The sequence below is a fragment of the Callorhinus ursinus genome, unplaced genomic scaffold (genome assembly GCF_003265705.2).
Source record: "Callorhinus ursinus isolate GAN/ISIS: 27379988/994484 unplaced genomic scaffold, GSC_fseal_2.0 scaffold2, whole genome shotgun sequence".
Lineage (NCBI taxonomy): Eukaryota > Metazoa > Chordata > Mammalia > Carnivora > Otariidae > Callorhinus > Callorhinus ursinus.
Window position 1 is genome coordinate 54,498,530 of NW_027397064.1, and position 25,472 is coordinate 54,524,001.

Genomic DNA, 25,472 nt, shown 5'->3' on the forward strand with positions numbered 1-25,472 from the left:
TTTCAAATAAAAGAATATACTTATAAATAATCCATGGGTCAAAGAGGAAATCACAAGGGAATTAGAAAGTATTTCAAACTGAATGAAAATAAAAGTACATCTCAGATTTCCCTTCAAGCAATACTTAGAGGAAAATGTATAGTATTAAAAGCTTATATTAGAAAAGAGACTTTTTTACAAATCAGTCTAGACTTCCACATCAAACTAGAAAATGCAGAACAAGTAGGGGCACCTGGCTGGTTCAGTCAGTAGAGCATGCGGCTCTTGATCTTGGGGTCATGAGTTTGAGCCCCTTCTTAGATGTAGGGATTACTCAAATAAGCTTTAAAAAAATGTAGAGCAAGTAGAAGGAAATAATAAGAACAAGGAAGAAACTGAGAACAACAAAAGTACACACAAAAATCAATGAAACCATTAAAGCCATCTATGAAAAACCCACAGCAAATGTCATTCGCAATGGGGAAAAACTGAGAGCTTTTCCCCTAAGGTCAGGAACACGGCAGGGATGTCCACTATCACCACTGCTATTCAACATAGTATTAGAAGTCCTAGCCACAGCAATCAGACAACAAAAAGCCATTTGAATTGGCAAAGAATAAGTCAAACTCTCACTATTTGCAGATGATATGATACTTTATGTGGAAAACCCAAAAGACTACCCCAAAACTGCTAGAACTCATACAGGAACTCAGTAAAGTGGCAGGATATAAAATCAATGCACAGAAATCAGTTGTATTTCTATACACCAACAACAAGACAGAAGAAAGAGAAATTAAGGAGTCGATCCCATTTACAGTTGCACCCAAAACCGTAAGATACCTAGGAATAAATCTAACCAAAGAGGCAAAGAATCTGTACTCAGAAAACAATAGAATACTCATGAAAGAAATTGAGGAAGACAAAAGAAATGGAAAAAAGTTCCATGCTCATGGATTGGAAGAACAAATATGGTGAAGATGTCAGTTGCTACCTAGAGCAATCTACACATTTAATGCAATCCCTATCAAAATACCATCCACTTTTTTCAAAGAAATGGAACAAATAATCCTAAAATTTCTATGGAACCAGAAAAGACCCCGAATAGCCAGAGGAATGTTGAAAAAGAAAAGCAAAACTGGCGGCATCACAATTCCGGACTTCCAGCTCTATCACAAAGCTGTCATCATCAAGACAGTATGGGACTGGCACAAAAACAGACACACAGATCAGTGGAACACAACAGAGAGCCCAGAAATGGACTCTCACACCTCTATGGTCAACTCATCTTTGACAAAGCAGGAAAGAATGTCCAATGGAAAAAAGTCTCTTCAACAAATGGTGTTGGGAAAATTGGACAGTCACATGCAGAAGAATGAAACTGGACCATTTCCTTACAAAGGAAACAGTCAACAAAACGAAAGGACAACCAACAGAATGGGAGAAGATATTTGCAAATGATATATCAGATAAAGGGCTAATATCCAAAATCTATAAAGAACTTACCAAGCTCAACAACCAAAGAACAAATAATCCAATCGAGAAATGGGCAGAAGACATGAACAGACATTTCTCCAAAGAAGACATCCAAATGGCCAACAGACACATGAAAAAGTGCTCAACATCGCTCAGCATCAGGGAAATCCAAATCAAAACCTCAATGAGATACCACCTCACACCAGTCAGAATGGCTAAAATTAACAAGTCAGGAAACGACAGATGTTGGCGAGGATGCAGAGAAAGGGGAAGCCTCCTACACTGTTGGTGGGAATGCAAGCTGGTGCAGCCACTCTGGAAAACAGTATGGAGGTTCCTCAAAAAGTTGAAAACAGAGCTACCCTATGACCCAGCAATTGCACTACTGGGTATTTACCCCAAAGATACAAACGCAGTGATCCAAAGGGGTACATTCACCCCAATGTCTATAGCAGCAATGAGTGGTGGGGGGTGGGAGGGATGGGGTGGCTGGGTGATGGACAATGGGGAGGGTATGTGCTATGGTGAGCGCTGTGAATTGTGTAAGACTGATGAATCAGAGATCTGTACCTCTGAAACAAGATAGTAGGAAGGGAAAAAATGAAGCAGCGGGAGAGAATCGGAAGGGGAGACGAACCATGAGAGACTATGGATTCTTAGAAACTCTGAGGGTTTTAGAGGGGAGGGGGGGTGGGGGGATGGGTTAGCCCTGTGATGGGTATTAAGGAAGGCAGGTATTGAATGGAGTGCTGGGTGTTATACGCAAACAATGAATCATGGAACACTACATCAAAAACTAATGATGTAATGTATGGTGACTGACATAACATAATAAAATAAAATTAAAAATAAAATCAATGAAACCAAAGCTGGATTTCTGGAAAAACAATCAATAAAATTGATAAATCTCTAACCAGACTAAGAAAAAGAGAAGACAAAAATTACAAATATGAAGAAGAAAAGAAGGGTCATCACTACAGATGGTGCAGACATTAAAAGGATAATGGAATGGAATACCAAGAACAACTCTATGGCCATAAATTCAACAACATGGATAAAACAGCTAAGTTCCTTGGAAAGCACACACCAAAGCTCACTCAAGAGGAAACATTATAACCAAATAGTCCTAAGTCTACTAAATAAGTTAAAATTTTAAGTTTAAAATCTTCCAACAAAGAAATCTCTAGGACTAGACACCTGCATAGGTAAATTCTACCAAAGAGAAAAAACACCAACGTCAACTCTCCTAAGAGGAAGGAATACTTCCTGACTCATTTAACGAGGCCAGCATTAACTTGATACCAAAACCATGGCATTACAAGATAACCGAAGACCAACATTTCTCATGAATATAAACACAAAAATCCTTAATAAAATCTAGGAAATCACATCCTGTGGGATTTATCCCAGGAAACTAAAGCTGATTCAACATTTGAAAATCAATTTATGTAACTTTTCATTCCCACATACTAAAGAAAAAAAATTTCACCTCAATGGGTACAGAAAAGCCTTTGATTACCATTCATTCATGATTTAAACACACATATACAAACTCTACAAACCAGAAACAGAAAAGAACTTTCTCAACCTAATAAAGGGCATCTAAAAAAGCCTATAATCACACTTAATAGTGGACTGAATACTTTCCCCCTAAGATCATGAATAAGGCAATGATGTCCATTCTCACTACTCCTGTTCAGCACTGTACTAGAAGTCCTAGTCAGTGCTGTAGACAAAACCAAAAAACAAAATAAAACAATACAAGCAAAAGCCATATGGATTAGAAAGAATTAAATAAAACCATTCCTATTCACAGAACACAGGATTGTCAAAATAGGAAATCCCAAAGAATCTACTACAGTTTTATCACAAATTCAATTACTGTAATTTGACAAAAACATAAGAAAAACAAACAAAACCTAAAGCTAGAAATCCAACCCCAATTCTTAGGAACTTAAAAACAGATTAGGAAAATATTTATATCAGTCTAGATATAATCAATGTTAATATTAAATATTTTAATAAATATTAAATTAACAATTTAATAAAAATAATTTAATATTTTAAATATTTCCTTTTAAGACTCAATAAAATATATAAATTAGCTCATAAGAAACCACTGGTTATACTACTTTAAAACAATAAGTTAAAGTAAGTTCAAAAAAGTTATTTTTACTTTAGAATATCTTAAAATACCTCAATGTACAGCTACATTTTACCCATCCTCATTAAATGACAATCATACACAACAGTAAGAAAAATACTACTCACTATCTGTTCATCAAAAAGGCATCAAGAGGGCTCAGTCTGTTAAGCGGCTGCCTTCATGGGCTCAGGTCATGATCCCAGGACCCTGGGATGGGATCCCCATGTCAGGCTCCCTGCTCAGTTGGGGAGTCTGCTTCTCCCTCTCCCTCTGCCCCTGCTCTGCTAAGTAAGTAAGTAAAATCTTAAAAAAAAAAAAAAAGTATCAAGATGTATTAAGTGAATCTCTCAGATTGACATTTATACTACTACTTTTCCTGGATTTGGGCTCCTAATGAATTAATACAGTGTCTACTGTCCAATAGTAAAGTCAATTAAAAAGTAACAAGTTGGACTTCTAAAGGGTTTCTAGAAGATATATTAAAACCAGTAACGCACATCATTCAGAAGTCATCAAATGACACTGTAGACTATATCTATCTTGATTCAAACTTTCTCACGACTCATGATTTAAATTTTAATTTAAATAAAGGATCATCCAAGTTATTCTCAAATTCAGTACACACATTATTTTGGCAGTAAAACAACATTTAACTTTTTAGACAGGAAACTAGCCTTTCAGTGATCATTTTTAGCTACTAAGAATTGGCTTTGTGGACCCAAATTTAAAAGATAAAAGGAGGTAACTGAATCACCAAAATGGGATAATCAAGGTTTCTACTTTCTAATGCATTGTTTTGATGGTGATTCACTCAATACTAGAGAAAAACAAGGCCTCCCAGAGTGATCCATAGATACAGTTAAGTCTTAAGGAAGAGCAAATAACTCAACTTGGAATAAATAACCATTGTCTCCCAATGCTCCTCATTTTAAAATAAGAATACAGCCAGTAGTAAAGATAAAAATACCACAACTTATTTTGATGGAATATCTTAATATCCAAAAAACTCAAAGAAAAAAGTCTAGATTTCATATACTGAAGTACAAATGATTTTGGTTCAATTAAATGAATGTTATGATAAAAAGAAAAAAGCATCAAGTACAAATACACAAAAATATATACCAAAAAAAAAAAACACCATCATAAAAACTCTGCAAAAACACAGGTGACTTGGAATTTTTTATTTTAATAATACACATTACAAAACTAATTAGTTTAGGAAAGCTATAAATAGCACTATGGTCCAAAAAGAGTACCCAAAGTTTATATAGGATTTAGACTAAGGAGAACCTAATATATCCTTTATATTGTATAAATCTACACTCTTAACAAAAAAAAAAAAAATAAAGTGTAGTGTTCACTAAAAGCCAAACAGATGCCAGGCTGCCTGTTTGAATTCCAACTCTACTATTTGCTAACTCTATGACCTTGGACAAGGCATTATGCTTTCTGTCTACCATTCCCTCCTCTGTAAACTGGGAATAATATCCTTCATAGTGTTTTAGTAAGGATTAAATGAGGTAAAAATGCCTGGTGCCCCTATAAATATTATTATATATATAATTACTATAATATATAATATATAATAAATACACTAATGTGTATAATACTTATAGTATTATAAATATTATTATTCTCGGTATTTTCAAAAAAATGACATGATTTTCACATCTCTTTCCAGCATCCTTGGTTTTATACAAAATATTTAAAAATTTTAAAGGGATAAAACCTATAATCCTTAGTGCTCATATACAAATTTCACCTCTGTAAAAACTATACTCCCTTCCCCACAAGAGTAATAAAATATTATTAAAATATTCTTGACTCAAAAAAAATAAGGTCCCTGAAACTATAAAAATATAGCTGCTGTGATGAAATGTTCACAAATTCAATTAGGTTTAGATATGAAGAATGCTCTTAAATGGTAATCTGTTCCAGGATTTAATTGCCTTGCAATTATTTACATTTTCTAAGTGCATACTTGTTAACATTTTTCCCATGCCCAGGTTCACCATATATCTATTGAAGTCACCTGAAAAGTATGGAACACAGATTACTTATCTTAGAAAAGACAGTTTATTCCAGAGTAGCTTTCAGAAAGATCAAAAGGACATAAATACACCAGCCATACAGTTCTTTGAGCTTTATTTTTATATGCATACATGTTCCACGAAAACAAAAATTTCAAGATATCAAGTACAACATATCAAATGAAATCATTCAGAATTATTTTAATTAACAGTATAAAGTACATGTACAGGATGCATTATATAATTTATTCTGAGGTTTCAAAAAGCAGTGTTTTTGGTTTTAAAATTCTGATACCATTACTTACTGTAACTTTCAAGTAACACATTTCAAGTTAAATTTTTTTTTTAAATAATGACTAAATTAAGACATTATCTCTAAGATGATTTGACAGATGAGCTGACTTTACCACGATCTTCAAAATAGTGCTGTTCAATTCTTCTACAGAAAGCAAGGAGGTTGCTATAGTTTTTCACCTTCTCAGAAAGTTCATCATTGGTCAATTGTGTGGTAAGAATGGTATACAAATGGCCAAATACCAATGCATCTAGTTCAGTAGGCCTAAAACAAAAGTAGAAATGAAAGTAACATGAATAGCATTTAACTTGTATGGCAGAATATACACTACTTTTTAAAACATTTTATTCATCTATTTAAAAGAAAAAGTCACACAAGAAATAAATCCTACCTTGACATGCTAGAATTTATTTTGTTTTTACTTGCAGTTTCTGTTGTAAGATATGAAAAAAAAAAACCTTTTAAATTATAATTTGCTAGTTGTGTGACTTGCTTTTTAAAGTAGTAATGAGTTAAAATAATATTGGTGTAACAGATCATATTCATTTTACTCATTAATTTATCCACTAAATAAATACAGCAGGTCTCCAATGTGCCAGGAACTGTGCTAGATGATAGAGACATAAGACATGGACACAAAACGTAAATTACAACGCAATTTAGTTAAGTGTTTTAATAGAAGCATAAACAAAATGGTATCAAAGCACAGAGGATTTCACTGTGGTGCTGAACATACGACACCTGATAACCCAATCATATATTAACACCATGATTTAATTTTAACTTTACACTTTTAAAAATAGTTTAGCTTTCTTTTTTTTTCCTAAAGATTTATTTATTTATTTAGAGATGAGGAGGGTGGGAGGGGCAAATAGAGAGGAGAGAATCTCAAGCAGACTCCCCAGTGAGCTCAGAGCCCAAAGTGGAGCTCAATCTCAGGACCGGTGAGATCATGACCTGAGCTGAAATCAAGAGTCAGACCCTTAACTGACTGAGCCAGTCAGGCACCCCAATAATTTAACTTTCTGAAGGAGAAATAAAGATGTCTTCAACAAAGAATTTTCTAGGGTTTTTTCCCCTTTAATTGTGTATTAGTAATAAAAAATTGAAATTTATCCACCTCACTACTAATGGTCTATAGATGAGGCTTCACCAAACTACATCATATTAAAATAATTGCCAATAATATTAAAATATTACTGAAAGGAGAAAATTATCACCATAATTATGAACTAATTACTGCTGCCAGTCCTATCATGATAAAGTTTTTGAGAAAATATGTGTTAGCCTACCTACATGTGAAAGTATGTTTCAGTAATCTGGTTTGGAAGAACAGATTTGGGGGTCCATCAAATCTAAGTTTGAATCCTAACTCTGCCACTTACTTACTATGTGGTCTTGATCACTAATGATGAAGGACCTCATGCTGCTGCATGGTTTTAAATACATCTTTATGCCACTAATTCCCCAATATTTATCTCCAATCCCAGTCCCTCCCCTAAAGTCCAGAATCATAAATTCGAATGTCTACATAACATCTCTACTTGAATGCTTATGAAGCATCTCAAACTTGCTCATCCCATATTCCCAAAATAAAAGGCACCATTATCCACTCTGCTATTTGAGCTAAAGACCTCAGGGTTACTCCTGAGTCTTCTCTTTCTCTTACCCTCTCATATCCATTAGCAAGTGTTTTGAGACAGAACCGCCAAATATGTCCTGATTACTACCATTTCTCTCTCCCCATTATCATCCACTCTGAGCCACCATCATCTCTCACCTAGACCACTACAACAGCCTCCTAACATGCCTTCCTGCTTCTATTTATTGTCCACATAGTAGCCACAGTGATTTTTTTTTAAATGTCACCAGACCATACCACTCCAAGCATAAACTATTCTAATGAATATCGATTCCACTTACACTAATATGCCAAACTCCTTACCTGAAGCACAGAAAGCCTAGATGACCTGGCCCCTGCTTTTCTCTTCAGTCTCATCTCCTACCACTGTCAACACACAACCAATATTGGCCTTGCCTCCTCCATTTGAACATAACAAACTCAAGCCAATCTTAGGGCCTTGACCCAATTATTCCTGCTGCCTGGAACACTTTTCCCTTGACTTCACATTGCTGGCTCCTTCCTGTTTTTCACAACAAGGCTTAAATGTCACATCTGAACACCCAAACTAAAGTGGACATGCATGGGGTGCCTGGGTGGCTCAGACGGTAAAGCGTCTGCCTTCGGCTCAGGCTGTGATCTCAGGGTCCTGGGATCAAGCCCCGCATCGGGCTCCCTGCTCAGTGGGGAGTCGGCTTCTCCCTCTCCCACTCCCGCTGCTTGTGTTCCCTCTCTCGCTGTCTCTCTCAATGTCAAATAAATAAATAAAATCTTAAAAAAAAAAAAATAAAGTGGACCTGCAGTCACATATTACCATGTGATCCTATATGAATTCTCCATGTAGCACTTAATACTATCTAATATTTGTTATTGTCTGTCTCCCTCTACCAGGATCTTCTCTACTTCTTTCCTGCTGTGTCCCCAATACTTAGAACGATGTCTGAGAGAGTTCTTAATATGTTTTGAACGAATCAATAAAAAGGTGATGCATTTCTCATGCCACACTATAACTGTGTCCACTTAACTGTTTCTCCTCATTATACTCTAAACTGGTTAGAAGTGACGCTGCATACATCTTTTATATCCCCACTTCTTAGAAAAGGATGAAAGGAACTGAATCAGTATTTGCTGAATGCAAATCGAGGGAAAGCATCCTCCCTAAGGTATGCAGGATATTTAATTTTTCAGTAGTAGTTATTCATTCTTTCAAAGCCTTCCCTTTTTTGACACATTCATCAAGAATTATTAATCAAAGTCAGATGTGCAGTCAATGGTCATGTTTAAGAGGGTAGCCAACAGGATAGTTTAAAAAAAAAAATCACAAGTTTCCTTGGACTAAATAGCACCATGAATAATGTCATTACAAATGAAGAATCAATAACAAATGGATATCTGAAAAGAATCAGGGATGTAGGTAGATAAATGTAGAGGCACTTTGTGAGAAGTAGTCATCACACAACTTTATTACAATATTACTGACTATATTCCTTATGCTCTACTTTTCATTTCTATGACTTATTTATAACTAGAAGTTTGTACTCTTAATCACCTTTATCTATTTTGCTTACCCCTCCTACTCACCTCCCTTCTAGTAACTGCCAGTTTGTTTTATTTTAGAGTCTGTTTTTTTGTTCATTTGTTTTGTTTTCTAGATTCCAAATATAAGTAAAATCATATAGTCCTTCTTTGTCTGACTTATTTCACTTAGCATAATACCCTCTAGGTCCATCCATGTTGTTGCAAATGGCAAGATCTCACTGATTATGATTAATATTCCATATTATATGCATATATATTACATATAGCATTTTATATTTCATACACACACACATACACACACACACACAATCTCCATTCATCTATTGATAGACACCTGTTCCATTGATCTATGTATCTACTGTTAGACACCTGGCTTGCTTCTATTCCTTGGCTATTATAAGTAATGCTGCAATAAACATAGGGGGTACATATTTTTTTTCAAATTAGTGTTTTTATTTTCTTAGGGTAAATACCTGGTGGTGAAATTACTGGATATTTCTATTTTTAATTTTTTGAGGACACTCCATACTGTTTTCCACAGTAGTTGTGCCAATTTACATTCCCACTACTAGCACACAATTTCTCCATCCTCACTAATACTTTTTATTTATCTTCTTGACAATAGCCATTCTGACTGGTGAAGTGGTATCTTATTGTGGTTTTGATTTGCATTTCCCTGATGATTAGTGATGTGGAGCATCTCTTCATGTGTCTGTTGGCCATCTGTAGGTCTTCTTTGGAAAAATATCTATTCAGGTCCTCTGCCCATTTTACATCAGATTGGTTTTCTGATGTTGAGTTGTTGAAATTCTTCATATATTTTCTATATTAGCCCATTATCAGATATATCATTTGCAAATATCTTCTTCCATTTCAGTAGGTTGTCTTTTTTAGCCCCAAGTTTATTTTTGCTTGTTTCCCTTGCCTGAGGACACATACCCATAAGTATGTTGCTAAGGATGATGTCTAAAGCATTACTGCCTATGTTTCTTTTAGTTTTATGATTTCAGGTCTCACATTCAGGTCTCTAATCCATTTTATTTTTGTGTATGGTGTGAGAGAGGGGTCTGATTTCATTCTTGTACATGTGGCTGTCCAGTTTACCCAACACCATTTATTGTAAAGACTATCCTTTCCTCCATTGTATATTTTTGCCTCCTTTGTCATAGATTAATTGACCATATATGTATGAGTTTATTTCTGGGCTTTCTATCCTGTTCCACTGATGTATGTACCTGATTTAGTGCCAGTACCATACTGTTTCGATTACTATAGATTAGTAGTATATCTTGAAATCTGGGATTATGATACATCCAGCTTTGTTCTTCTTAAGATTGCTTTGGCTATTCAAGGTTTTTTGTGGTTCCATACATACCTTGGATATATTTGCTCTCCTTCTGTGAAAAGTGTTATTGGTGTTTTGATAGGGATTGCATTCAATCTGTAGATTACTCTGGGTAGTATGGACATTCTAACAATATTAATTCTTCAAATCCAGGAGCATGCTATATCTTTCCATTTGTGTCATATTAAATTTCTTTCATCAATGTCTTATAGTTTTCATAGTATAGGTCTTTCAGCTATCTGGTTAAATTTATTCCTTGATATTTTTATTCTTTTTGATGCAATTATAAATGAGATTGTTTTCTTAATTTCTCTGTTAGTGCATAGAAATGCAACAGATTTCTATACATTAATTTTGTATCATACAACTTTACTGAATTCATTTGAGTTCTAGTAGTTTTCTGATGGAGTCTTTAGGATTTTCTACATATATTATCATGTCATCTACACTCAGTGACAGTTTTACTTCTTCCTTAACAATCTGGATGCCTTTTAATTCTTTTTCTTATCTGACTGCTGTGGCTAGGACTTCCAGTACTATGTTGAATAAAAGTGGTGGGAATGGATATTCTTGCCTCGTTCCTGATCTTAAAGGAAAAACTTTCAGTTTTTCACCATTGAATATGTTAGCTGGATTTTTCATAAATGGCATGTATTATGTTGAGGTGTGTTCTCTTTATGCCCACTTTGTTGAGTTTTTATCCTAAAGAAATGTTGTATTTTGTTAAATGCCTTTTCTGAATCTACTGAGATGATCATATGGTTTTTATCCTTCCTCTTATTAATGTGATGTATCATACTGATTGATCTGAGAATAGTGAGCCACCCCTGCATCCATGGAATAAATCCCACTTAATCTTGGGGCGCTTGGGCGGTTCAGTTGGTGAAGCAGCCACTCTTAATTTCAGCTCAGGTCATGATCTCAGGGTCAAGAGATCATGCCCCAAGTCCCGCTCCACATTCAGCAGGGAGTCAGCTTCAGATTTTCTCTCTCCCTCCCCTTTTGCCCCTCCCCCTGCTCACATGTGCTCACTCTCTCTCTCTCTCTCTCTCTCTCTCTCTAAAACAAATCTTTTAAAAAAATAAAGTAAATCCTACTTAATCTTGGTGAATGATCCTTTCAACAAACTACTGAATTCAGTTTGCTAATATTTTGTTGAGGATTTTTGCATAGATGCTCATCACAGATACTAGCCTAGTTTTCTTTTTTTGTATCAGAATAATGTTGGCCTTACAGAATGAATTTGGAAGTTTTCCTTCCTCTTCTATATTTTGGAATAGCTTAAAAAGAATAGGTATTAACTCTTCTTTAAATGTCTGGTAGAATTCACCTGTGAAACCATCTGGTCTTGGACTTTTGTTTGTTGGGAGTGTTTTGATTACTGATTCAATTTCTCCACTGGTAATTTCTTTATTGAATAAACCTCAGTAAAATCCAATTCTTCCCTGAAATTTTTCATCTTAAGATTCCCATGTATGATTTTTGCAGCATTTCTTCAATACCCTTTCCCATCAGTATATGAGGGTATATTTTCAAGTTTTACCATTTAATAGTTAATGCAGAACTCTTTCTTTTTCAAATATAACTCCTCTTCCAACTTCCCAATTTAAGCTACTTTTAACCAACACTTACTGACCCTCTGCTGATAAGCAGGTTTTGTTTAGAAAACATACAGACCTGCAAGGAGCTCATAAATGGTTTACAACAGTATAACTCATTCTATCCTGACTACATGTAGGGAAAAAAAGGTAACATAAAAATAACACTTTAAGAAAAGTTTTACTTTTTCATTCCAAGTCCATGCCAACCACATGAAAAAGAACAAATAACCCAGTAGCCTTTGGATAGGTGTCTTAACAGATATCACATCAGTAAGATAGCTTGTATACAACAGGAAATACAGATTTTGTTTTAGTTGCATTTTGGAAATATGACTTAAATATTTAAAAGCTACCAACTAACACTGTGTATTATAAAAGATAAAAAAGGCCACCAGTGTTAGTATCTATCTTGTGTTATTTCTAATTTCTTCCAATTTCACTTCCCTAAATTTTTCTTTCCACCATTTATCTTCTTTGTCCTCTTTTCCCAATTCCTATTCTTGCTGCAGGATCTCCCTCATCTACCCATTCCCCTTCTCTCAGCAAGTAAAACTACTGAGTTTCTTTCATGAGTCTTCTCAACATCCCCAGGTGGTTAGCTAGGAGAAAAATTTATCCTAATTTTAGAGGGCAAAGGGAGGATACACAGGGAAATAAAGTAACCTGCCAAAGTCTGGTATATATTAGAGCCAAGAAAAGAATTCAGGGCCACTGACCTGGAATCCAATACTACATTATCTAGACTTAAGCCAGTGCTCTATTCACTAAAACACAGTATCTCACAAAGTAATAACTCCTGACAGATAAAAAATGAGAAAAATGCTGTCACCTCAAAGTGAAAATACAAATGACTTTTTCCTAATTACAGTTTACTACTAATTAGACAATGGGGTAAAACTAAAATTAAAAATGAATTCTAAAAAAAATGAAATCTATTTTTCAATCATTAGGGAAAAATGTTTATGTAAGTCTCATACAAGGTAAAATTATTTCAGAAACCTACATCTTAATATCAATTAAACGGTTCCTCCATAGCAAATCTTTGGTTTTGTGCTTGTTTTAAATTTTGAGTTTTTCATTAGGAGCTTAAATATAATTGTACCCTTATAAGAAAAAATATACTTTGATATTTCCACTAAATCACATGCTGAATGATACCTGGTCATGAATGAAGTCTTTGACACTGGGTTTAAATGAGAAGAATAAGTCAGATATATTCTCCTGGCCTCCATGAAGACAGCATGCATAACAAAACTAACTCCTAACACATGATAATGCACTTCAAACAGTAAAACACACCTCTTCTGGGCTTTTCAGCCCTAAGACTTCCTGTATCAGCAAGAAAAGGAACTACCTGGGTCTAATATGTAGCTATAGTTCTTTTGTGTTAGAGACTAAACAAACAGACTCTGCATCGCAAACATCACTAGAAATAGGAACATAGCTGGCGAAGTTTTACCTACCAGGATTTCATGGTTTGAATTCTATGACCTTTGTGCTTCAGAGATCAAAAGACCCCAAATTTCAGTTATATGTAGCATACATTAATATAACAAATACTTCCAAGCTATCATCATTGTCACTTTTGCTAATATTAGTATCTCTACCAAAAGATACAGGATATGGCTATAGAAGATGAATGCCTATAAAGATATAATAATTAATAGCAAATACACCTTTAAAAAATTATCACTCTAAAAAGCAAAAATTTTTATTACAGAGCCAAGAAAAGGCTAGAATTTCTAAGTAAAACATTAAGATTAAAATGTTAATTTAAGCCCATCTTAAACTGGATCACAGGATGATTCTAATACATTAAAACTGTAACTTAAAAAAAAAAAGGAAATCCATTCTTTGCCTATATTAGATATTCTTTTCAGATTACAAAATAATTCTGTCTTAATGAAACATGAATTATCCAATTTAGATATATGTGCATATATATTTAATCTATATCTTTCATACTAATTTCTGTGCTTTACAAATATTTTCATTAACTTTTAAAAGATAAGTTCATAATAGTGCTTGTCCATCCAACAAAATTTTTTATTGTTTAGTTTTATTCACTTTTCTGCTCCCCAGGATATCACCCTGTATAAACAAGTATGGTTATACTTCATGTTTTAACAGTATTTTGCAAATGTAGATTTTGTTAAGATAATGTAGTTCCATACACAGCACCTCCAACTACCTCTAGTAGTACCTCTATCATACCATAAAATAATGACTGGTTTACATGTCTGCCCTTAAGACAAATTTTTAATGGCAAGGACTGCATTTTAGAAATTTTAGTATCCCAGAGCCTAGAGCTGTGCCTGATAACCAAGAAGTGCTAAGTAAATATTTAATGATGGCAAAAATGAAAAAGAAAACAAAATCTTTTCATAAATATTTCTGGATAAAACAATTCCTCTATGGTAAAATAATTTGTAACCTAACAATATAGAAAAAACTAAGAAAAAGATAAAGTTTCTTACTGCTTATTGAAGAAATATGGTTGTGTTCCCAGTCTTTGAGAAAGCGCTTGACAGCACTGGTCTACATCTTCTAAGACCTAACATAGGCAACAGACCCAAAGGAAAATATTTAAATTAGCAAAACAATAAAATGTGTCTAAAACTTAATTTGTATCACAGTTTATAACAAAAAATGTAAATTTAGGTAACCTTTTAAATATATTTAAACCAGACTACAGAACATGTATAGAACATAAGTAATACTTTCTATATAAGAAATAGGAAGAAAATTTGAGAGCAAACTTCCTTTAAACACAAGTACATATAAGTTACTTATAAGGATTACTATTAAGAAAGTTTCTATCTCAAAACTTCACCCCCTACAAAAATGTTTTCCTGAATCCATAGATTCAAATGACTTTACATATATGAAAAAATCTGCTTCATAAAGATGACACTGCTGACCCACCATGAGTAAAAGCATTTGAGTTGTTTTCCCACTAGTGGAGATGGATTTTATATACTCAATCCCTATTCATTTACCCAATCCCCCAGTGTGTCACACATCAGTAAACTGGCTGGCTAGGACTAAGAGTAGCCTTGGAAAAAAGACATTATTAGTTTAATGACTGAATTAGTTCAATCTCATGACCTTGAAAAGCTATATATTTTTTAAATTTTGCAATTTCAGTAAACTTAAGACCAAAGAAAAATAGATATAGTAAGAGCTGTATTTAACAGGGTTTTTTTTTTTAAGCCCTGATGCTGCAGATCTGTATCTACTGACATAAAAGATGCCCACAATGTATTGGTGAATGGAAATTAGATTACAGAGTGCCAGGTATAATACGGTCCCATTCAAGAGACATCTACAAGAGACATCTAGAAGAATGTTCTCCAAACAGTTAGCAGTGGCAATTTCTAGGTGGTAGGATTTCAAGCAATTTCTAGTTCCTTTTTGAACTTTTCTGTATTATATAGTCTGTTTTACAATAAGCATGTGTGATTTTTATAAAACAAATAAAAACCACTTCATGTCAGAAAAAAATAAGAGCAAATGTTTTCTTAATTTTTTTTATTATGCTGAGATTTTTAAAGATTATCAACATAAAAAAATGAGTTTCTTATGCCTTAAAGTTGAGGAAACCCTCACTTCGATCTGAATTATCTGAATTCACCTGGTCCAGAGTCTTGTTACCCCATCCAATAGCTTTCATTTTACGTCTGACTTCCCACTGTTTCTGATAGGCCAAAATATGATTCAAAGGCCAAGGATAAGGAGATCCATATCTGGCATGAGTGATCTAGAGCAAAAAGATTTTGTGACAAACATGATTCTTTCTAAAAACAAAGCCTGTTTTTACAAACAGAATACTTAGGAAAATGTTTTCAGAACACAAATACAGCAATCTGAAAAAAATACATAGCTTGCAATCTAAAAAATTAAAATTTCAAACCATTTCCTTTAAAAATATATAAACTTTTATGTACTTTGCAACCAGTTATATCAAACAATGACATATAACTTCCCTAAAATGTATGTGCAAGCAAAATTAAAGTAAGTGAAAAACTGTATCACTAATGGTATAAGCCACAATGTTTCATTTATGAGCAGGGACTTACGATTCTGAGCAAAAGTGTTTTCTCATTAAATTTTAATTAAGATAAATGCTGCAGAACCACTCACCTCCCCTACTGTAGCTTCATCACACCACTGAAGATATAACTAGGAACAAAAGAACAGTCACTAAAACTTCAGAATACCAAAGAGAAAATGGATAAAGAAAATTACTTCTTGCCATGGTGATTTTTTATAAGCCAACTTTATAAAAGTCACATATATGAGTTTTCCCTCCTCTGGCTAATGTTGCTATACAGAATTATTAAATTTAATTAATGGTAATACTTAATAAAAGTATTTCTTATTCATACAGTAGTACATCCCTAAATACTATTAAAGTATTTTACAGATATTATTTAAGTAAACCTCCCAAGGCCAAAGTCAAATAATGAGTGGGCAAGAATCACTCCTTTTTACAATAGAAAAACTGAATCTGAAAATGTCAGACAATTTGTTCAAACATAATAACCAAATAATTTCAGTAACCATCCTAGCCCTAGAATTGCTTGACTATATTCCTATTTCTCAGTAACTTTAAAATAGCCCATAAGAAAGATGATCTTTTATGAGAGGAAAGTTTCTTTTCAAGGCCTATTATCTTCTATTATACCTCTGCAGTCAACAGCATATTGTTGACTAATTCCATGTAGGCTTTCATTTCTGCTTTTTGGACTTCATCCAGCCCATCACTAAGAGAATGGCCCTAAAGGGAATTTAAAAAAATTTAAAAGAGCATCATATTAAATAGACAAAAACTTTCAGTTATCTTACTACCAAGTGAATACAAATGTTTTTACTACATCAATGTTTTTACTATGTCTAATAAATTTCTAAAATATCTCCTAAAATTATATACGAAAAAACAGTTAATAATCTATCACTACAAAATATTAATAAGTAGTATTTATGTGCCATTATAAAAATGTATCTTTCAATGAACAAAATTACATTATCAAATATTTCACAAAAGAAGAAAACAGAATGGTCAGTAAACCTTGTTTTTTTTTTTTAGAGACTAACCTTATTAGTAATAAAATAAATGCCAAAAGACTGACATGTGTTGCTTATAAAGTGGTCAAAGTTGAAAAAAAAATGTTAGTAAATGTATAGGGAAATAGACACTAATTTTAAAATTCTCATATACTATAATAATGAGTAGATGCATAAAATGGTATAACCCTTTAGTTCAATCCAGCCATCTGTGGTGAGACTTTAAAAATGCATACCCTTTAATACTGCAGTATCACTCTTAGGAATTTATCCTGAGGAGATAATCTGACAAGTGTACAAAGATATCTGTAGAAGAATATTTATCTTAACACTCAATAAGAGCCAAAAACTGACAACAATTTATGTGTCCATCAATAAAGGCTTATGTAAATAAATAATAATACATCCATACAATAAAATACTATACAACAACTTAAAAGGATGATATATTTCTACAGTCATTAACATGGAAGAATCTCCAAACATATTGATGATTTTAAAAGGCAGGTTGCAAAATACCACATAATAGTATGATCTATATTTTTCTGTATATGCATAGAGAAAAGTCTGGAAGGATGTTCCCCAAAATGTTAATGGAGGTTGTCCTTTGTAACTATTAAAACCTAAACTGAATTCCAATGTATATATTAATACGTTCAACTTCTAAATATATCCTATACCTCCCTTCTCAAAGGTTAACCTGACATTTTATAACAACCTAAGTTTTCATTTATGACCAGAACTCTCATAAGTGTAAGTTAGAAAATTATCTACCATTTTGTGAAGATCAAATTACATCTTCTGCCATTGATTTACATTATGGGAGAAAAAACTTACACTTTAGAAATATTTCTCTACTAGTTTATATTGGCATTTTATAAAACTAGGTTAAAATCAATATAAATGTTAAGACACACTAAAGAATGATGAATGACTTAAGACTAACTGTGATCAAATATATTTAATATCTTTTTTTATTACCTTGGCTTTAACGAATTGGACTATTGGACCAAGTTCTGATACTACTTGATTTCCTACATGAATAAAAGGTACTTTACCTGTTGAGGGAAAAAAATATATGAAAACACTTTCAGTAAATTAATACAAAAATAGAATGTGTTTTATTAATATACTGATTTTGTATCCCTATAACTTCTGAAAATAATAATTAAATGTGTACATTAAATTCTATAAAGTTTTAAACAATTACTGACTAATTTTAAAAGAAAAAGGAGATTCAGGGCACCTGGGTGGCTCAGTTGTTAAGCATCTGCCTTCGGCTCAGGTCATGATCCCAGGGTACTGGGATCGAGCCCCACATTGGGCTCCCTGCTCGGCTGGACGCCTGCTTCTCCCTCTCCCACTCCCCCTGCTAGAGTTCCTGCTCTATCTCTTGCTCTGTGTCAAATAAATAAATAAATAAATCTTTAAAAAAAAAAAAAAAGGAGATTCATTTCTAGAGTTCTCACTTGTATATAACTGATCACAATATTCCCTTTTCAGAACTAACACTAACAAATCGCTATATAATATAGCAGTAAATACTAATTATTGAAATTACCTGAACCAAGGCCGAACACTGGTTCACAGCCACTGACAGATTTGAAAGAAATGTAATGGGACCTCCTATTCAGAGTATAATTAATCAATCTGTATTTTAAACTACATTTAAGAAGATGACTTCTTTTTACATCTACAAATCTCAGATACCCATTAAGTTCAAAATTTTAAGTATATAATGGTACAATAATGTCTTTGACTCAAAAAAATCAGGAATTAAGAGAATTAGCAATCTTTGAAGATATGCTAGTTTATAAATTATAATACAAAGTATGTTCCCAGACACATTTGGGGGGAAAAAATAAGAAGTATGCTTATAAAAACTGGCTGCTCTAAATAAATGTCACATTAAAAAAGTAGTATTTCATTTTTATAAATACTAATTGTTGATGAAATTATCAGAGATGATAACAAAATAGTCTCCAAATAGCAACAAAGTTCACCCCAAAAGCTAGAAGATGAAACTTGGCTATCAGACCTACTTCAGAGTTCACACTAACAGTAGGCTTCTTCATGGTCCTTTTCAAAAGATTCACTCCTCTCTGTCTCACTCAGCCCAAGGGTAATGGATGAGGTGCATAGCACCAACAAAAGCTTCATCCACATCCATAGGATAACACACATTACAAAAGGCAGGCAGGCCTTCAGGGAAACAACTCAATAGATATATTTAGAAGACATTTCCATGTAACCAATAAAAAACACTGAATTCCACATTCCTTTCTTCCACTGCTTCATAAATCTTTCAAAAAAGAAAAGAATTTATCTGGGTATTAGGTCATACCGTTTTTAACTTGAGATAAAATCTTTGTAAGTACTCTAATGCTAGAAATAGTACAGGTCCTCTGAGATAAAATAATCTGAGAATGAAAACTATGTGTGGATAAATGCCTAGACTGAAGGTTACTTTTAGGCTGTAACATTCTGAAAGGAAAGTGTATTTCTTATTTTCAATATCCAGTTGGTATTCGGAAGAAGGAGTTTGTGTTTTCTTTTTGTAAAAATACTTCAGTATTGTAGATTCTGAAGCAGGAAAGCAGTGTGGGTAGTCAACTGAGTACTCATGTATCCCTAAATATAAAGAAATATATAAAAATCAAGGCAACAAATTAGAAGTGAATAAAGTTTTTTGTCACTCGCCTGACCTAAAGTGAAGCCAATGTTATATTCTTAATATTGCAGGTATCAAGCAAAAGCACAGTGAGACAATTATTCTCTGGCACCCATCAAAGATCATTTTAAAAAAAAGAAAAACAAACTGCGGGCCCTATTTCTTATTTTAGGGAGAATAATCATTCTTAGAACTTAAACAAAGGAAGCAAGAAGAAAGCAAGCAAGTTTGTAGATTAAGAAAAGACTAGAAATAAAAAGAGCCCCAAATACCATCTAGTCCAACCACCACATATTACAGATGAAGTCACTGAAGCTCAAAAAAGAGAAGTGAAATTTCCCAAGGAAACTGTCAATATGTGACAAGGTCACAGAAGGATGAGTAAAAATTTCCTAACTCTTAGCCAAGAGTGACTTGATTTCTGACTACTGCACAATGTTCTCTGCTTTAAAAACCTACCACAACAAGATCAAGCAAAAAAATAAAACATTCCCCTAATCACCCCAAATCATATGATAAAAGAGAGTAATACTAGTTTTGATGAAATTTTAAATAAACGCTTTAATAAAAAGTGCCATTTTCATCTGCCTACAGGAGACTCCTCCTATGAGTGAGTGAGTGAGTGAGTTGAGTGAGTGTATGTGTGTGTGTGTCCTGCAGCCTCTATAATAGTTATTTGTCTTTCATATAGTCTATAAAAAAGTATCTACCTGGGTGGTACTTAGTATAGTCATTTTAGGAAACAGGTGGATGAATTCTATGGCTTCTCCTCATTTGCCAAAGATATCAACTTTAATATTAGATTAATAGCTATATACTCTTTTTATATGACTACATAAAGGAAAAAGATGGACAGAACCCAATATAATTCATCTCACCAGAATTCAGAAAGTTTATAAAACCTACATTCAAAATTAACAGAAAATGAGTCAATTAATGGCCTTCAACAATCTAAAATATGTCTATGTTTACAAGTCTAGAAATTCTTTTATGGAGATGTTTTAAAATGTATATTCATAAATCTTTTTTTTTAAGATTTTATTTATTTGACAGAGAGTGCACAAGCAGAGCGAGAGAGAGGGAGAAGCAGGCTCCCTGCTGAGCAAGGAGCCCAATGTGGGACTCGATCCCAGGACCCTGGAATCATGACCCGGGCCGAAGGCAGCTGCCTAACCAACTGAGCCACCTAGGCATCCCATATTCATAAATCTGTAAGTGTAGACGTATTTGTATAGAATTTTCAGTGTGTATGGAGGCTGTCTTCACAGCTTTTGACAATTATTACCACCTTTCAGAACCTAAGATGAAAAGAAAAAAAAAAAAGGTTTACACAAATCATTTCTAAGTTACCTTCAGAGGGAGGAGATAGATAAATGTCTCCCTAAAAAAGCAATGTAACACATTTATCCCAATCATTTATATTCAAAGGATTTACCCATAAAGGAATGATTCTGTGTTACTGCTGCAGCAGCAGAACCATAATTATAATCCATACCAATTCTAGTTAACATTTATCAGCTTTGTGGCACTATATTTTTATATTAAAAATTATCTGAACCATATTTATTTAAAACTTTACCTTAATTTACTAATACATGACACACAGAAAAGGCAATACTGATCATAAAAAATAGCAGAAAGGCTAAAATCTTACTAAGTATCTTAAAATCTGTTGAAATAAAAATAAAACAAAGATTAGAAACCAAAAGCATTCAGAGATGAATTCAAGATCTTTGACAAGTAAATTTAATTAGTCCATAATCTCTCTTCTTCCCTCTGAATAATAGGAGAACATAGTTTGGAGAAGTGTGTTTAATACTGAATGGATTCATTAATATCAAAATTTGTTTTCTGAAGTGGAAACAGTCCTATGTAAATAAGACTGGGGATATCTGAGATTATGTATTTTCTTAATATTTACTACTTAAAACAATTTCTGTAACTTTCTAATAACCAACTATGACCACAGAGTTGAAATGAATAGCCATGTCCACCCAAAGACTATCAAGTTTACAACTGTTACTTTACAAAACCATGGGGAAATTCTTCAAAGGGTAAATATACAAACAAACAAAAATAGGCCTTTTAAAACTGTAGGTACAAACTGGACTAACATTACAATTGTATCAATGCAGAATATTAACAGAGAATTTTTAAAAAACTTACCAGATGGAGACATATATTCTGCATTTGCCCTACAAACCACTTTGATAGGCAGATTACACATTTGCAAAAAGGCCTGCAAATCAAGAGAAGTATAGTTAGCCTAGTGAAAGTATATATATATTTGAACACAACTTTTTATTTATTTTCTAAACTTAAGTAACAGCTCACATAGTAACACTTTATTGGAAAAGAATGAAACAATTTAAAGTGAAAGATCTGTATTCCAAACAAAACAAAACGTCATTTCAGTACTAAAAAAATCAATATAACTTAGACACCAGTAAATGTATGACACTTAAAGCATTTATACATGCTTAAGAAAAAAATGTAAATTATCTACACTTATTTTACTGCATTAGTTTGTGTAAGCCAGCAATACTATATTTTGGTTTAATTTTCTTTAATGATGACTGAAGCCCAAATTTTATAAGGTATTGCTTAATTCCACTACTCCTTACAGGATCTTCACCTTTCTCGACTTAGAGAAAAACTCTCAAAATATTATTTCTGCTACTTCCAAGTTCTCTCCTATAATACTCAGTATTCTAATGTGTAGCTTTTATGCTCACTAATTCATTTTTTAAAGACGTAAGTTGTTGATTTGTACTTTGTTATAATAACAAAAATCTCATAAGCAACTTAAATGTCTAACAATACAGAACAAGTAAATCATTTATGGTGAATCCAAATCATGGAATGTTATGCAATCCCTTTTAAAAACCATGAATTATATCTTCACACCTGGCTATTTGAAATAAGCTTATTTCCCAGCCTCCCTTACAACTGGATGTGACCAATGTCTAAATTCTGGCCAATGGGCCTTAAAGTTCTGGGCCACTGCTAGGAAGTTTCTTTGAGAGCAAGGGTTATGGGCGCCTGGGTGGCTCAATCATTAAGCATCTGCCCTCGGCTCAGGTCATGATCCCAGGGTCCTGGGATCGAGCCCCATGTCCGGCTCCCTGCTCCGCGGGAAGCCTGCCTCTCCCTCTCCCACTTCCCCCTGCTTGTTTTCCCTCTCTCGCTGTCTCTCTCTCTGTTGAAAAATAAAAAAAAATCTTTAAAAATAATAATAATAAAATAAAAGGAAGGGATATGGCCTCTCCGCTTTTTTTCCTTACCGCTCACTAGAATAGGAAAAGGATGACTATAGCCACAGGAGTTAAACTGAACCATGAAACAGAAGTTGAGAGTTGAAGATGGCAGCGCAACAAGAGTAAAGCCTAGTTCCTTGAGAATCATGGAGTCACCGAACCTGGATTACCTGTGCTTGTAAGAAGAAGAAATAAACTTCGATCTTTTTAAGTCTCTGCTATTTTGGGTTTTCTATAGCTCATGGCCAAACCGAATTTTAACTAATTCATCAATAATTACTATTTCTGGCTTTAAACACCACCTCAACCAACCAAAAGTTGACTCTTCTGTATCTGTTTAAGTGTATATTGTCCTCTAAATACTATAACCTGCGCTGCCAAATTTTTTTTTAATTTAATTTTATTATGTTATGTTAGTCACCATACATTACACCATTAGTTCTTGATGTAGTGTTCCATGATTCATTGTCTGCATATAACACCCAGTGCTCCATGCATTATGTGCCTCCTTAACACCCATCACCGGGCTAACCCATCCCCCCACCCCCCTCCCCTCTAGAACCCTCAGTTTGTTTCTCAGAGTCCTGTGCTCCCAAATTATAACAACGATAGTGAACGACTTGACTGACCCACAAGTATAGACTAGGATCAAAAATCACCGATTGCTAGGAATGGAAGAATTAGAGACAAGAAGTGTCAGCAGCTCTTTCAAGAAGAATGGATAAGAAAAGGAAGAAGGGATTAGAAAGGTCTTCCTTCTATTACGTATGTATCTATACCCGATGATGAAGAAAGGTTGTCCTTGTTAAAACATAAACAGAAAAGAAAAAAACACAGCAGAAACACACTGAACTGACAAAAACCAGGTAGAATAACAGGCATACAAGATCCATGAGAAGGGAAAAAGGGACGTGGGAGCACAGGTACGGGTACCCGGTCTTCGGCCGTGCGCGCGCACTCTAACGCAAGGGCGGCTGGACTCAGGAATGACTGCCACTGATAAGCAAAAAGGACCAGAAAACGACAGAATGTTCACATTCTATGAAATGGGAAAGAAATCATCTTCTGAGAATGAAGGAATAAAAGGGGACTGAGGCCTTCAGAGAAGAACAAAAAGAATCTGAAAGAACTACTTAATATTATCTTCTAAAATGTCTGAATATATTCCCTTAACAATTATACTACTATAAAAATGGTCAATACTGTATATTTTGCTAAACTAAATGTACAGTGGTAATTGTACTAATCACTATTTCAAAAAGCTCTATTTCACCAAAAAGGATTAAGCAAAATGATAATGTTCTGCAATCAAAGCCATGTTTCCAGTCCTGTGAATTTTTCACTTTTTTACTAAAATATAACTGACTGCATTTTGACCAATTTAGCCTCACTCTACTCACCCACAGACCTCAACTGATGGCATAATTGTAGTTAGCCAAAGATTAATTTCGCAGCATTTACTACAATTACTCTCTATCCCCGATTCAAAAGAAATTTTATGTATTAACCTGCAGTTCACAAAGAAGTCTGATGTCACGCGGTATTTTCATTCAAACATTAAAAATGTAAAACAGGGGGCGCCTGGGTGGCTCAGTTGGTTGGACGACTGCCTTCGGCTCAGGTCATGATCCTGCGGTTCCAGGATCAAGTCCCGCACCGGGCTCCCTGCTCAGCAGGGAGTCTGCTTCTCCCTCTGACCTTCCCCCCTCTCATGTACTCTCTCTCTCTCAAATAAATAAATACAATCTTTAAAAAATAAAAATGTAAAACAGAACACTACTATGACCGTCTTTGAGAATAAAAAATGTTAAATCCAAACTAGGCTTTGATTCAAACAGTAGTTCCTCCTTTCTTTTGTAGAATGGAAGAAAATTTCTGAGAGGTTACAAAATAATTTCAACTTTCACTTTCCATCTCTTATCAGCCCCCAAATAACATGGCATGATACACCAACCTAAAACACATTTTATTTTCAATTCTGAAATTGCAGTCTTCATATTTTCATTCTTATGTAAATCCAAAGAAAAAATGTAGTTCTAATTATAATAAGCAAATTTAGGATAACTCCGCTAACTCCTATCCTTCAGCTGGATACTTTATTCCAAACTAATTCAAGTGATTAACAATATAAAATAATCCGCACCAAAAACTTAGCACATACTATCAGAATCTAGAACTGTGCTGCCCAATATGGTAGCCACCAGTCACCTGTGGTTATTTAAATTTAAATAAATTAAAATTGAATAAAAGTTTAAATTCAGTTTCCCAGTCACACTAGACATATTTCAAGTGCTCTAGAGCCACATGTGGCTAATGGCTACTGTGTTTATTGGACAATACAAATAACTGAACATTTATATCATTGCAGGAAGTTCTATTAGACAACATGGATCTACAGCAATGGTAATCAGTGCATAAAAGACATCTTAGCAAGACAGGCTGACATCA

The 25,472-nt window shown here is 33.9% G+C and overlaps 1 protein-coding gene across 1 annotated transcript in view; it reads right to left on the minus strand.

Moving 5' to 3' along the window:
• Nucleotides 1-5,726: 5,726 nt before the first annotated feature.
• Nucleotides 5,727-25,472, minus strand: part of MTX2 (metaxin 2) — a 62,986-nt gene continuing 43,240 nt past the window's right edge. The window contains exons 5-11 of the mRNA XM_025850829.2: nucleotides 21,934-22,006; nucleotides 18,078-18,154; nucleotides 16,717-16,809; nucleotides 16,173-16,211; nucleotides 15,664-15,789; nucleotides 14,507-14,583; nucleotides 5,727-6,187 (exon numbers count right to left, since the gene is read on the minus strand). Coding sequence (XP_025706614.1) covers nucleotides 6,004-6,187; nucleotides 14,507-14,583; nucleotides 15,664-15,789; nucleotides 16,173-16,211; nucleotides 16,717-16,809; nucleotides 18,078-18,154; nucleotides 21,934-22,006 — 669 coding nt within the window. The 3' untranslated portion in view covers nucleotides 5,727-6,003. The remainder of the gene's footprint in view (nucleotides 6,188-14,506; nucleotides 14,584-15,663; nucleotides 15,790-16,172; nucleotides 16,212-16,716; nucleotides 16,810-18,077; nucleotides 18,155-21,933; nucleotides 22,007-25,472) is intronic.